At 36.0% G+C, this 16,638-nt stretch overlaps 1 protein-coding gene across 4 annotated transcripts in view; it reads left to right on the forward strand.

The window, feature by feature from the left end:
• The window catches only part of dpp6b (dipeptidyl-peptidase 6b), a 196,178-nt gene that overhangs the window by 159,906 nt on the left and 19,634 nt on the right, over positions 1-16,638 (forward strand). For all 4 annotated transcript variants that reach the window (XM_077214812.1, XM_077214713.1, XM_077214998.1 and 1 more), the window contains 5 exons: positions 1,201-1,299; positions 8,649-8,761; positions 8,859-8,933; positions 9,106-9,158; positions 9,716-9,797. In XM_077214812.1, the coding sequence (XP_077070927.1) occupies positions 1,201-1,299; positions 8,649-8,761; positions 8,859-8,933; positions 9,106-9,158; positions 9,716-9,797 (422 nt within the window). The remainder of the gene's footprint in view (positions 1-1,200; positions 1,300-8,648; positions 8,762-8,858; positions 8,934-9,105; positions 9,159-9,715; positions 9,798-16,638) is intronic.

A 16,638-nucleotide genomic window follows, 5' to 3' on the forward strand; every position in this document is an offset into this window, starting at 1 on the left:
TGTGGTTTATAATGGACTGTGGTACAGAAACAGTGACAATGTTACACACTCTTGGCTTACTCTGGCTATTCTCTGCTGTCTCAGACGACAATATGTTTGTCCCGTTTGGAAAGGGTGAAAAGTGGGCTGAGCCATTAAGGCAACTCACAGCCGAACCGCTAGATGTCACTAAAAATCACACACTGCACCTTTAATTACAAACAAAGGAGAGGAAATTTGGGCACCAAGGGGCAAAGGGGCAGGTGCTCAAGCACCCAAAAGAGTTGTCATTTGTCCGTTCTTGTTTATTTTTAGTTGGTTGTTGTTCTCCTGTATTCCAGTATTCTCATCTGCTCCTGGGTGGTTTTTGCTTTTGGTTTACTGTTTAATGAAGTGACTGCTGGATATAGATCCTGCTTCAACTTCTCTTTCTTTCTGCAACCAACTGTGACAGACATTTGTAATGATGAATTTGCAATAAAGTACATTTAAATTAATGTCCTGCTGTATTCAATAATTTTATCCCTTAAAACTCATCTTTGAACACCAAAATTACATATTTAAAATGTTTAAAATGTTAATTAGCCCCTGCTCCACTCACTCACGCCAACTCACAGATTCACTGGGCCGACTTACTGAGGTAAACGTTGCGCAATGGTATCGCTCTTTACAACATCGGACACATAGCGGTAACTAATATGATTAGCCCTTTGCTTGACTATGTTATCAGACAGCTAATAATGTTGCTAATGTTACACAATTTCAAATGATGTTGTTTTAAGTTTTTAAGTTAAGTATTAGAGAAAATACTCAGCAATGGTGTTTACTTATGAATTTTCACATGGTTTGTCTTAAAGCATATTAAAAACACCACATAAACAACGTTAAAAACATTACTACAAAGCTCTTTTTCAAAGTGTACCAGAGTGTTAAGAAACTATCTGTTAAGAAACACTTAAATCACATTTTATTTCACAATATTATATCCGCAATTACAGTTTTTTTTAGTTTAATACAAGTGCACAATAAATATAATTAGATGTGCTTTTTTTTTTAAACATGGGATAGAATAGCTGTCTGTTTGTATAAAACCTGTGTAACCTTAAAACTATAACCTTTCAATAATTTGTACCATTTGAAAACTTTGTCCAGCAGTTTGTCTTGACAAACTTTCATTTTCTAGTCTGCTCTTGTAATATTGTCCAAATCTTCTGCTCACAGGTGAGGATGACAGTCTGGCCTCCAAAAAGAAAGTCACGATTGAGGATATCTTCAATGGAAAGCTCAAGGCACACGACCCTAAGGCAACATGGCTTAGCGGTGAGTGGCAGTTGAGTTTTACTCCCTCTCGTTCGGCTGCTAGAGCTGTGGGTGGATGCAGTCACTTTTTTCATCATCTCATAACAACAGAGAGAAATTGCATCAGGATCTGCATCTAAAGCTTCATACTGATCGAATGCAATCTCTGTGGTACTCCAGATGAAAATCCCAATTTAATATGGACAGGTGTGGAGATATATTCTTACCCAGCATTGCATATTCTTTTCTTCCTTTGTTCGGTCTTGAATTTTTTCAAGTTGGTTTAGTGGCTCTGGGTTTTCACCAAACACTTAAAACAAATGACTGCAGACTCTGTGTCACTTTATTGCCTTTTATTGACTGTAAAACTTGGATTGGGCTATGTATTACTTTTCATTGCTGAAGATTGAACAGCAAGCCTGCTAAAAATTCTGGTTAAAGCGGGCTGGTCCATGTTGGTGCATGGTTTTTTAGCTGTTATTTATGCTGATACATGCTGGTATCAATTATTTGCTCAATGGGATTTCTTGATGGGTACCTGTTTTTGACCAGGTAGACAATTTTCATATTTGATGTAGTTTTTAGCTGGTATATAACCTTGGACCAGTAAAAACTAGCTGCTTGTATTTGTGTTTTTTATAGCAATTTCTGAGTGAAAACTGTTTCTACACCAAAGTTTAGTAAGAATTAAGAAAGCACTAGAAAGTGCATATCATTTATAATTTTCCAAAAGGACAGATTGTTATAAAAGTCGTCTGTTGAAGACAGTACAACAGATGGGTCAGGCTAATTAACCATTAGAGCAGAGGTTGGCATGACCTCACAAAACTGGCAAACCCCATCCCCAAGGACTCTAATTGTTCCTCAAACTCTCAAAAATGGGATCTTTCTCATTGTAATTCAGCAGCATGACTGTGAATCTTTGGCACATTGATCCACATTAGCATGTCAAATAATCCTCAACAACATTAGCATGTTTTCTGTTTTTGTTATTGTGTTGTTCCATGTACAAGCATGACCTATTTAAATGCACTGCAGCATAATCTCTCTCATAATCTCTCCAGGTGCCATTGTTTACATTTGCGTTAAATGTTGCCATTGTACAAGACGTCAAGCAGCATACATAAATAAATGTATAATTTTTTTAAGTGGCTGATTGTTCTGTCCATTGACACAAACTACTGTACTTTATTTTAGATAAAGTGAATTGTTTTATTGCACATTATCAGTCTTTAAAACACTACACTGCGCACAAAATCAAAAAAAAAAAGACACACAACCATTGCATGTATAAAACCCATGAAAAGGGTAAACATTACAGTATTTGACATTTATATAAATGATCTATAAAAATGATCTAAATAAAGTGTGAGTTTCAATGCAGCATATTTCTATATCGACGGGAAAATGAAGTACACTTTTAAGAAGCATACTTTTAAAAAGAGTACTTATGTAAATAATATCCTTTAAAATTCTGTTTTTGGACACTTAATTGCATGTTATTCACAATTAAGGCGAGACAAGGCATGCAAAAACATCTTTTTTTTTTCACTGGTCAATTTTGAGATTTTGGGCTATTTGTCTTCAATAACATGTCTTCTTTCAGACTTGTGCTGAAAAAAGTCCAAAATACACATTTAGGTCTTTATTTTACTACACTTTGTCTGTTTGCGTGTGTAGATTTCGCCTAAATTCATCAAAAGTTGGCGTCATCCCGCTGCTCCGCGATCGCTGTCTGCACCCTGTCATCACACACACCGTTAGAAAGACCTCTCTCTCCTTTGCAATGCTGTCGGATCCAAATATGGTCATTTCCTGTTTACCAGCTACCAATCATGAAAGTAAAACGGGCGATTTAACTCGAAATGCGCAATCTCATTGGCTGATGCCAATTTCTGACAACGTGATTTGTTCAGAATCGTCACATGACATGCTCTGACATTATATACATACTTCACATACATACTATACTTTACACACTATATATACAAAACAATTACATTACACAACACATTTCAGTTTTTGTATAATATAATTACTTTATAATACTAAACAAATCTGTAATTGTGGGATCCTAAAGTGTTTGTGAGTCCCTCAGGCAGATTCACCTGTGTGATGGACTGTTGATGTGTGGTTTTGATGTTTTGAGTGTTGTTTTGGATGTTATGATCAGTGATGGATGAAGCAATGATGAGTTTTGGATGTTAAACAGTGTGATACATTGATTTTAATTGGACCTAAAGCATATTTTTTCTGTAATTCATGGCTTTCAATAGAAATCAGTGGAATTTTACCATAAAAATCTTTAAAGGCCGTTTTCTAAAAATGAGTTTTTCTCACACTCCTAGTGACGATTTTCCACTTCTGTAGCACCTACATTCACCAAACTGTACAGCCCTATTCCTAACTATATTGTGAAGGTTTGTCCAGAGGGAGTTGTTGATATATCATTCTTGGCCTGATTTATATGACATTTTATGCCTAAAAATAGGGCGGAAATCTTTTTTTTTTAAGCTATTGGCATTATTTTCTGATTTACAGGGTAACAAAAGGAATAATCCCCTCTGGTAATGTCTTTTTATTTAATATATCAACAAAATGCAACAATAATTTTGAACCTTGTTTTTTTCATATTCAAAAAAGTCACTTCAACATATGCAAATTAGTGCATATTTAATTAGATATAGCCTGATTAGCATATTTAAACATAAAATTACAGAAAACTTGCAATACATTTTTTTCTCCTATTCTTGTGAGTAATCAACTGGTTAAGTGTCATGGTGATATCTGTAAGTTAAAAATTTTTACCCTATTCACCTGTAGTGTCTCGCCTTAAATTAAAATATATTAGTATAAATTTATATTAAATGCAGTTAGTTGAACTAAAGAGTGCTTTTTTGACCCACTTCAGGACTCAAATTCATAATTATTTCTATTGTTTTTAAAATATGGTTAAAGTGTACTGTCGAATGCAGTAGGCTACTAGCAAGCTACTAACATTTTAATGAAGTTTCAATGTAGTACAATTAAAAAATAATAACTTGGCAGTTAAAATTATAATCAAGTAGGCTAATTTACATGTGCTTTAGTATGTTAGTCAGCTCGTCATCACAATGAGTGTACTTCTTTAAAGCATGATAAAAGATTATTAGAACAAATGAAAGCAAAATGTTTAATTTTTAATGTTTAATGTTTAATTGACATTATTACAAAGTACTTTTTAAAAGTGTTCTTAAGTGTATTAAGAAACATACAGGAGGGTTCTGGGAAAAAAATCTTGTCACAAATCACAGTGCTCATGCTGACAGCAAAAAATAAAAAAAACACGATCACTTTAACACTGAATTAAAAAAAATAGAAACTGTAAACTATTTTTTGCACAGTATCACCGTAGATAGTACACACTGAGGTTGTTCTGGTTTATGTCTCTAATTCTTAGGGTTTTGTTGGTACCTTATTTTAGCTACTTCTATAATTTTTCTGTGAGATTTGAACCTATTTTTGGGAGGGTGGAGAATGGGGGTGTCCTTTGTTTGTCCTTGTTTATGTTAAAAAAAAGTGCAGCCCGGGTGCCTTGTAAACCATGCAAAAAATGTTTTTATCTGCATTTTGATTAATCCTTCTTTTTGTTTGTTATTCTGCTCCTGAAAACGCTCTTGTTGATTTAAGGCTGTGTTTACCTCGGAGAAAAAGGCCTATTATTCTCCCTCTGACTTGCTCCACAACTCCACGTCAAGCCTTTTTAAAAGCGATCACTCGTCTGTATTATTTATCAAGGCGAGCGCTATCTGCATTCAGGTCCGTAGCAGACTTGTTTACCGGGGTAGGTATAACATTTACAGCCTGAATAAAAGAACACAGTTGCCTTAGCAAAATAGGAACTTTTAAAAGCCAATGCTTTAAAATGAGCTATAAACAGGTTTTAAAGGCTATTCAAAATAAATGAATGAATACATTTATATGCATTATAAAAATTAACCCAAGCCATTTTATGCGCATAATACAACAGTAAAAGTAGTTGTCCTTTCTCATCAGAATTGAGCCATTGTCCATAAATCTTTACCCTACTGTTTGGTTGGTTCAAATATATATACAGTATGTACATAATAAGACACATTTCTTAATAATAATTACACAGCTCTGTGGAATACTTGATTCTGATTGGTCAAACGCACCATCCAGCGGTAAATTATTCTCAGATACTGTAGAACCGCTCAAAACAGATAACGCAGGCTTCATCCGGGTTACTGAAGTCATCAGTGCTATACGCCTGCTAAGAACAGTTCTTCTTTGTGGAAGATTTGCGTTCGGTGAGCTAATAAAATATTAAAACTCAGTCGAATCAATATTTTATGTACAGTTATTTAATTATGTCATCCAAGTATCATGGACTCGCTCTCTCTTGTTTCATACAAACGCAGCTGCTGCCATTTTGTGACTATTGTTTTGTACACTGTTGAATTATGAGATTCAAACAGGTACGATTTTAAAACAGTTTGATCTGAAATCAATTATCAATTATCTTATCCCCATAATTACTGATCAAGACCTCATAACCCTGTCGGGGGTTATTTTGAGAGAACCACAGGCTGGATGTACATCATCCCTTACTTAATAAACACAACCGTTTAGAACAGCTGTGCTGCTTAATATTTTATAAAATGTTGTTTTAAAGATTCGTTGATGAATAGAAAGTTCAAAATGGTATTAATCAAATATATATACAAACACACACACACACACACACACACACACACACACACTGCTGTTCAAAAATTCGGGATCGGTAAGATTAAAAATACAATAAAAAACAACAAAAAAAACAGTAATATTGTTAAATATTATGACAATTTAAAATAACTGTTTTCTCTTTGAATATGTATTTATATTTAATGTATTCCTGTTTTTCAGCATAATTACTCCAGTCTTTAGTGTCACATGATCCTTCAGAAATCATTCTGATATGCTGATTTGATGATCAAAAAACTATCAATCTTGAAAACATTTCTGTACATTTTTTTTCATGAATAAGAATTACATGAATGATTCTTTGATGAATAGAAAGTTCTAATTTATTTATTTGAAACAGAATATTTTGTAACATTATAAATGTCTTTACTATAACTTTTGAGCAATTTAATGGATCCTTGCGGAATAAAAGTATTGATTTTTTATAACACCCCCCCCCCCCCCTTTAAACGGTAGTGTATAATGTTACAAAAGCTTTCTATTTCAGATAAATGCTGTTCTTTTGAACTTTCTATTTATTTTTTTACATAACTGTTTTCAACATTGATAATAATAATAAACGTTTCTTGAGCAGCAAATCGGTATTTTAGAATGATTTCTGAAGGATCATGTGACACTGAAGACTGGAGTAATGATGCTGATGCATCACAGGAATAAATTACATTTTTAAATACATTCAAAAAGACAAGAAAACATTCAAATATTTTAAATTGTAATAATATTTCACAATATTACTGTTTCTTTGTTTTTTTTTATATTTTTAATCAAATGAATGCAGCCTTGGTGAGCATAAGAGACTTCTTTTAAAAACAACATCTTACCGATTCCACACTTTTGAACGGCAGTGTATATATATTGTTGCATCCTGAGACGTATTTAATGTGTATTTAATTTAACGTATTTCAATTATCTGTTTTGTGGTGTGCTGTTTTCTTTTATCCCCATGTCTACCAATCTCATTGAGGTGATTGAGTGCACCTGTTGCTGATTTGCTGCTCAATCAGCTCGGCTCCACTGATTGGCTGTAGCCAGGAGAAAGCCAGCATATAAAGCCAGCACTGCTTCACTGCAAGCTGAGAGGGATGTGGTTGCCGACTGTAACTCTGTCACATGGACTTCTGGTCTCCTGCTCCAGAGAACTTTATTGTGCTCTGTTGCTGACTAGTGCTAATTAGGGATGGGCGATACCACTTTTTTTGTCTCGATATGATGCCGATACTTGCACAGTGTTGCTGATACTGATATGATACCTCTTAACTGAACATTTAAATTTTAGTTAAAATTTCTTAAATTTTTGAATTACTAAGAATAAAATGGGTAATGATACCCACTTAATATTATATTTAAAAGGCATTTTAACATTCAATACATCCTTAACTGGAACTTATTTGGTTATATTTTTGTTTACACGTGGTTAAAATGTTTACTTGGTGGTAACCATGGAAATCTACAAAATATTATAGGTGTAATTGGACTGGTCAATGTAATTTTCATGAGGGACTGCCAGTGACAGGCTGTTGCACCTGTAAAATGCATCCTTTTTATTCTTTTTAATTGCATATAAATTGCACAAACTATGTAGGCTACATTTTCAATTTGTTTATTGTGAAATAACTCAAACATATGATTATTTTCTGTCTTCTGTTAAGCATTGTTCTAGGCTTTGTTTCCCAAAAGCAATCAATGGTTTCTTATGATACTTTTGGGAAACGCAGCCCTGTTTGAATGCATTGTCGGCAGTGTGTGAACTCTCTCTCTCTGATTGATTGCTTCGGACTTGCATCATTTGCGTGTGTTCAGATAAGCAGGAAAATAGTTCTACTACACCGTTATTTACTAGCATAGGTTATTCATCCAATTGTACATTGTACGCATTCACTTTCTTGTCAAATAAACAAAATTACTGGTTAAAAGAAAACTTTAATATCGATATTTTTGAGTTTTGATACTCGACGTCAGTAGCGATAGATCGATACTTCACATCGATATGCCCATCCCTAGTGCTAATCATTGGTGCAATTGTGAATTTAGTTGAAGATTTACACCTTTTTTCAGAATTTAAGATTTTCTTTTAAGGAAAGGAGGTAGGTGCCATTTTTGTTTGAAACTGCTTTTCTCCTGGTTATGTATAGTCAGGGAGATGGGGAAGTTCATGTTATTATTTTTTTGTTTTGTTTATGTAAGTTATTGTTAAAACTGAGATAGATACATTTTTGTTTGTTGTGTTGGCCTTTGCCCCCTCCTGAAACTTATGTTTTCCCTTTATATTTTTATTTTGATGCAATAAACACCCATTTAAGTTCATTCATTCTGGATGTGTGTTACTGGGGCTGGAGACAAGAAGTTCCTGTGCTCTTTCTCTCCAAAATGTGTTACTGCTATGGCTATTACCCCTAGACTAAAATGGCTGGCACGAAACAATATATACGATCTAAATGGCAGTTAAACTGTAAGCATGTACATCCAGCTGGAAATTATCACAAGAGAAACCTATATATATATATTGCTAAAACAAATATATAACTATTTCAAGATTAATTTTGTGATAATGACTAGCTGACTGTACATTATTCGAATATATGTACATCAAGGATAATAATTTTTTTTCTTCCTCTTCATAGACACTGAAATGCTGTATCGTACCCTCAATGGAGATGTGGTGAAGTACAACGTGCTGACAAATACCAACGAGACATTAGTGGAGAAAAAGATGTTTGAGAGTTTCCACAGCCAGGTTTTTACCGCTTTGATTAACAGCTATATTAACATATGCAGCTCTGTAGATGTTTTGTACTTGTAAAGAAAAGTAACTTTAGAGCCTTTTGTTTCAGGGATCCTACAAACCACCCGATTACCAAGTGTCTCCTGATCTAAAATATGTGCTGTTAACCTACAATATTGTGCCGGTAATTGCTTTATATTCTGATTTGTAATGAGAAGAATCTAGCTACGTTTGTTACTCAAATTCTCCTGTCTTTTCTTACTAAGTTATCTTATATGTTGCATCACATCTCTTTGTAAAAGATGACACAGTGTGTGCTTTTAAAGGACATCTCGTCTGCTCTCTTTGTTCCACAGCTTTATCAGTATTCCTTCATGGCCCATTACATCATCTGCAGCCTTGATTCTCCGTAAGTCTGGTTGTTATGACCGAATCCTTTCAACATTCTCACTGGTTTTAGTTTCTACTGTCACTAACTCTAATGTCATGAGGGTTCAGTTCACTGAACTCTATACGATAGTGCCATTGTAGAGAACTGAATTGTGGGTAGCACTGCCACCTACTGTGTTTCCTTAGATATGGTGTCATTTCCCCAGAGCTGGCCGTGTCTGTGCAAATATAATTTGTCCTCAGAGTGAGTGGGTCTCCCCCGATCTCAAAGCCTTTAATGTCACAAGTGAATTCAGATTTTGACCAATGAAATGCATCAACACGATAATTGTATAGGATACTATGGTAATTAGACTTCAAATAGGTTAAACATGTACACTACACACACATCTTGGTCATTCAGTATGACACACACACACACACACACAAACACACACACACTTTAACAGTCTCTCTGTCATGCAACAGATACATATTTGACCTTCTCTGGTGTCACATCACGATATTAATGGAAAGAAACACACACACGTGCAGTCATGCTATTCTTGTTTTGAGAACGGTTTGTTTTTTTGACAGAGAGAAAGTGGAACTGACCCCTAATGAGGTGCAGAATACCGCACTGCAGTATGCCGGATGGGGTCCCAAAGGACAGCAACTGGTAAGAGAATCACAAATACACTTGTCACAAAAAAAAAAAACTTAAATAAGTAATAATGAAATACCACAAAACAGTATACAGTAGCCTACCAATATAGCCTGGTGTTCATTATAACTTTAATCAGTTTATGATTTTGTGGAATATGTAACAGGTTGTTCATGCACTGTGGATATAAAAAGTCTACACAACCGTGTTAAAACCGCTGGTTTTTGTGATGCAATTGTGACATTAAGGCTCAATCCCAATTCACCCCTTGGCCCTACCCCTAGACGTGAATGCGAAAAACGTGTGTCCCGATTCTTGTTGTGATAGAGGGGTAGGGCGGAGGGGTAGGGCTACATAGCCCTCAAAACGGAGATTTTTCAGAGGCACATTCCGAACGGAGGGCTACGAGAAAGTTCCCAGAAAACATCGCGAATCACCAGCGAGATGGCTTCGCAAACGGTTAAACATTTAAATTTAGCCCCAGATGACACCACCATGCACTTTATTTACTCTTATAATAATAATAATATAGGCATTTAAATTAAGAAATTGTATAATAAATTACCTTTCCGAAACAGAAAAGAGATACATTTCGAGGAAGGAATGTTATAATCATCATGTTTCCTCAGAGGTAAGAGCAGCGGCGCTCATTGTCAGTCGTTGTCATGGAGAAATCCTGTAAAAACCCATCGCTTCCGTAACGTCAGAGCGATCATCCACAACTGATGATGTATCGGGTTCATGAAGGGTTGTTCCATTTCGTAGGGGAATATTACAACCCCTTGGCCCTTGTAACTCTGGTTTAAGGGCCAAGGGGTACACTCGAAAACAAGGGGTAGAATTGGGATTGAGCATAAAGGTGCAAAAGTTCTGGTGATTTATTGGTTAAATTTGCCACTAAAATCCAAAATGGCACATTTCAGAGAAAAAAAATAACAATTTAAGGGGCTGTTTACACGACACAACTAAAACTGTAAAACTTTAGGTGTTTTGGCCGTTCATTTACAGGAAACAGTGTTTTGGGTGCCTGAAAACGCAAACTTTTGTAAACCAGTTTCAAAGTGCACGTTTCAGTGTAAACAACAAAAACGTGAATCTCCGAAGACGATGATGTCATGCACATGCGTATTACGTGTTCATATATACGTGTTCTATAGTGTTTCATCTAATGGCCTGGCAGCAGAATATAGAGTTTTTAGTCGTTTTCGCGGATCCATGTGAATGGGGATAGTTTTGACAATGTCGTCTGTATGCGGAAAACTCAAAGGAAAACTTCTCAGTTTTAAGCATAACGTTGTCCTGTAAACGTACCCTAAAACTTAAAATAAACTAACTAAATAGGTGTGCACACCCTTTTGTAATTGAGAATGTGTCTGTTCACAATGACCTACTCATCAAGCTCATGTGAAATAGTCTGTCTTCACCTGAAGTGACTCTGATGGACTCCAACTGTTCTTGTAAGATTTTTTCTGACATTTCACACCCTGTTTTAACAGCGGTGTGTACATTTTTATATCCACCGTTGAAAATGTAAAAAATATCATCAGACAGGCAATATGCAGATTTACTGCTTAAATGCGTAATATTAATCACAAAAAGTGTCAAGCAGGGGTTGCAAATAAAGACGGGAAATAAAAGAGCTAGATCTATTTGGAAGCAGCAACTTTTAATAATAAACTCAAATAAATAAACTCAAAATTACACAGGTAATCTAGAAACTAAATCACGGGAACAGAACAACCACAATAGACATGAGATCAGACAGACTTACTGAAAATGAGGACTATATATATACAGAAAGAAACACTAGGAACAAAAATTAATCTATGAGGAAAGTGTACATTTTAAGCTTCTTTTTTAAGCTTACCATTTTGAATCATCTTGTCTTCACTTAAATATTCCTTCAGTGTGACATTTTTAAAAGTAGAAATATATAATGTACAGTACACTACTCAAAAGTTTGGCGTCAGTATGAATTTTTTATTTTTTATTCTGAGGACTCTTTAAATTGATCAAAAGTGACAGTATAGACATTTATAATAGTAAACAAAAGATGACCATTTCAAACAATACTGATCTTTTGAATGTTCCACTATATTTGCACTATATTTTTGATCAAATAATGCCTTGGTGAGCATAAGAGATTCCTTAAAAAAAAAGGAACCAATATCAAACTTTTAAACAATAATTTTAGACTCACTGCTTGATATTTCATGTTAACTACCCACATGCCCATCATTCTGCTCAACATCTCATGAATAAGAGAGGAGCAGCATCTGATCCGTTGTGGATCTAGAGATGTGAGCTGGACATTTCGACCTGATTGTGTCTGTCCTGCTGGCAGAGAGCATTAGTAGTGGCAGATGGCAGCAGCATGACAGACTCATTTACTCATTTCAGTAGGGCTGGTTTTAGAAGCCAACTTTCTTACTGACCTTAAATAGTGGCGTTTACTAAGGGACTCTTTACTATTACAATTCCTCATAGTTAGCGTTAGAGATTTAAAAAAAACTCTAACTAACTGTAACTTAATTATAGTAATCCTCATCCTGCACTATTTGTGCTAAAGATATGACTGATATCTCAAATGATGCTGCTTTTTGAGGAAGGGTGCGCTCTACTTTTCAAAGTGAACTTACAATTTTCATCAGCCAGACAATAAAAAGGGGGGTAAATCTCATACACTGCAAAAAAAACAACTTGTATTTGTATTGTTTTCTAGTATACAAATGTCTTAAATTAAGATTAAAATGACTTAAGAAGTTATGCCTTGTTTTCTGAAAAATGTGTCAATGAAGTTAGAACAATAATCTTCCAGTGGGGTAAGAAAAATAATCTTGGTTTCCCTTTTTGTGAGTGTATTTTCTCTTACCCCTTGGCTGTTTTTTTTCTTCCTGTTTCACAGTAAGTATACTTAAGTGTGGTAAGAATACTTATAAACAAAAATGGGGTCAGGAAAATAAATTCAAATGGCATCATAAACACCACATCAGATATTTGACACTACTTAATACCTTATGTAATTTGCTCTCAAGTACATACTTGTATACTTGATTTCAGATTGTACTGGAAACCTAGACAAAAATACAAAGTAATAAAGGAATTTTTTGCAGTGTACACATTGACTGTCTTTTGTTTAAATAACGAGCAAATAAGTCAAACATGGGCACACGGGCATTACTGTTTATATAAGTACTGTAGTTTGTTGTTTTTGTATTAATCTTCTGTTATCAGCCAACACAAGAAGTGCAATATAAAACAAGCCTGGATTGTTTGTGTTAATGTTTGCTTTCTTGCTAACAGGAACCTCATAAATATGCGTCACTGCACTTATTTTCATAATGTTACACAAATACATATTTGTTTTCTTGTATTATAAGCAAAGCGCACATGCTTGCATGTGTGGTGTGTGTGTGTGAGCGGAGCATTAGGTGTGTCATTTTGTGGATGCCCGTATGCTGCCCCGTGCCCTGCGAAGCATACTGTTGATGCCTCCGGTAATTAGTTTTCCGTGACAGAGCAATCAGCAGGGGCCAGTGCAGCCAGAATCTACACTGAAGGTCACGTCCCAGACTCCTCCGGGGCGACGAGTGCGGGAGACAGATCAAAATGGCGGTCATGGAAGAGCAGACAGAGATGTAGAGGAGCCGTCACTGTAGGAGAACGTACAGACAGCGGGACGGGGGTCAGAGTGTAAAAACATATCATTGGCTCTGTCCCAAAACCTGCTGACCTGCCTCGCTGTCTACTGACTACATAGGCTGCTGCCTTCTACAAGCTGCACTGCAGAATGCATTATATCAATATCAGGGATTATCAATTTATAGATCTAACTCTGTATGCCAACAGTTTTCCATGTATTATGCGGTTATTATGTCCCTGTTAGTGGGACAAATCATTTGAAACAGTGAAATCACTCATAGTAATTTAATCTTTTCCATCTTGAATGTGTCTCAAAAGAGCTCTTCTGAACAGGGATGATGTATTTTTGTAGACCAACCCGGAAGTTTGAATCACCCTAAACAAAACCCAACTGGATTTTTCCATTGGATTTTGGAATATTGCAGAAAATAAGCTTTGTGACCGACAAAAGTTTGTGATTCTTACATGTTTTATGCACTATGCAAATTTGTTACAAACCTACTTGGGTTCGAGCAGGAAGTTCAGAATCATTAATAACATAGTAGGGAGGGGCACTTTAATCTCCCAGACAACTTCTGTATTCTCATTTAGCCACTTGTTAGCCAAAAAAAAAGTAAATGATGCTTTTTATGTGATCTCTTCAAGCTGAACTATATTTTACAGAACTATATGTTTATGTAAATGAACTGACTATTCTGGTGACTAGCATTGTGAAGCTTGTGATCAAAATCGTTGAATACAGCAGGTGCGTTGGAATACCAACTAGCACTTAACTAGTACAGAGACTCCCGAGCATCAAAGTGGAAATGATTTGGGATGCTCTACAAAGGCAGTGGATTTATGCATCATACAAACAGCACTCAAAGGGCCCAATTGATTTGTAGTAGAGTTTGCCATTAGCATGTTGCTAAGACAAAGTCGCTTTAAATAAAGAGGGTAGAACAATTATGCTGCCTACCAGTGGCGGCTGCCGGTCTCTCAAAGAGGGGAAGCTCATTTTCGGCCTACATCATAGAATTGTCCATTTATTTAAACGTAAATTCTGCCCTGCGTTCCTTTTCAAGAAAATGCTCTGTGACCCTGTCGTACCAACTAGGCGTCTTTTCCAGTGACTATTTATATTTTCATATTTAGCTAATGTTTCTGTGAACTCCCTGTAATTCCCCTTGTTGGATGATTCACTACTCTCATCATGTCCCCTAAATGACAGCACCTGCCGGTCAAGCAAGGATGTCACATCAATAAGGCGGTTTAGGAAGGCCCTGTTTTTTTTTTACTGTTTCATTATGTTTAGCCACTTGAATGCCAGCACCTTTATTGATTGCATGCTCAACCCTGATCCTGCCCATGCAACTTAATCTTAGACATACACTCACATTTTCATGGCTCTTTTCATGTCTTTTATATGCCCTGTCAAAGTTAGACAGATCTTCAAACCCCACCTTTGACCAAACAACACATCCGTGAGATGGTTTCATTAAGAGGCATGGCCAGCAGTACATTTTATTTGTCACAGCACTTCCAGTCAGCCAGATAATTTTGTCATACCAGGAGAGCTGAAAGGACCTGTTATTTTTCCCTATTTTTTGCACTAAATCAATCTTAGGTGTTGATCTGCCCTTCTGTTTAATTTTAAGCTTTTCCTCGTAAGGAAGACTTTCAAATGACTTCGCCAAAATCAGGTCGACAATATTAGCACTGTCTGACATCGTGTGCAGTTTCACCCATGCTAGCCTTGCCTAATATATGAATGAATGAATGAATGAATGAATGACGATCAAAAAAAATTTATTAAACTCGCTAAAACTCAAACAAGGGATGTGGTATGTAACTGTGAAATACATAAATGAAAATTGGCAATTTCGCACGCAAATATCAAGAAATAGGTTGCAGCAGTTTGTCTTTTGACTACACTTGAGAAATCCGCGATGGGACTGAGCGCGAATAGCTTCAGCGACTTCTTATAGTACAAAATAGCCGTCAGTCAAAAGGAGATGCAGTCTTTCGACAGATCCTCCAATCATCACGCAGACGCCCGGACTCCAGGCCAGCCCACTTCTCTATTCACCCCAGAGACGCTGAGCGTCCGTGGGCGGGACATATTTGGAGCATTTATCCAATGACAGTCTAGTTTCGAAGCACTGAAAAAAACTGTTCTAAGCAGCCCCATTGAAGTCAATGGACGCTCAGCTTCAATGGGGAAATGCCATAGGGAAATGCACTGTGATGCTACGAGACTGTATGAGAAGGAAATCGTGTCAGCCGACCTGCTATACGTTGCTGATTCTGAACGAACTCGTCTTCGAGATTAACTTGTTCCAACGCATTTTTAGTCAATAAAATATTAACACAATAGTAGGCCTACATATTTGACCATTATTTTTTTGACATTATACAGGGGAAGCTGAGCTTCCCTTGCAGTCTTAAAGAAATCGCCTCTGCTGCCTACCTGTTTGAGCAACTTTTATTACAAGAACATGTCTGTGATGACCTAAAATATTGTTTTATCGCAATGATTTTTTCACTGCCTGTCGTATCTGTTTATCTGTCTGTCTGTCTGTCTGTCCCATTAGCTGTTCCACTCACTATTCATTCAGAGTAAATGACAGTGATAACATAAATGCATAACAATAACAGATAAATACCAGGGCACAGTCGCAACCATTTGTCATAGGAAAGACAAAGTCCAACCATGATTCAGTAACAATGTCCAACAATGCCGTAATAAGACAAATCCACAGGTTTAAAGTTCTTCTTAATAAATCATAATCACAGAGCAATGATTTTAATGGTTGTAAATGCAGTACATTTATCAGTCCTCAATCCGTATCTGAGCATCTGTGTTGTAACCCCAACCAGAGAAACGATCATTGTAACACTTTGAAAAACATATCCACAAACACTAGACACATTCTCAGCACACGGAGGCCTAATTTGTCACACAATTTTGTAATACAAGTAAACACACTGCAAGCAAGACAAACATCAACATTTCTTCAGATAAAAGAATAAAAAAGCCTTTTTACAAAATAGACACTTTTCGCACTCTGACACGCAACTCATAAAGTAATTTCCTGCACACTATCATTTCGTTTGATAACATTCTGTGGTGAAAATTATAGTATTGGAAATTACATTTTAGACATATTTGGAATAAAGTGACTGAATCTTTTGTCATACTAAGGCTATTTTCATAGCTAACACAATTGTTATA

This window comes from Siphateles boraxobius, unplaced genomic scaffold (assembly GCF_051911475.1).
Source record: "Siphateles boraxobius isolate OS27281-9 unplaced genomic scaffold, OSU_SipBor_1 1, whole genome shotgun sequence".
Taxonomy (NCBI): domain Eukaryota; kingdom Metazoa; phylum Chordata; class Actinopteri; order Cypriniformes; family Leuciscidae; genus Siphateles; species Siphateles boraxobius.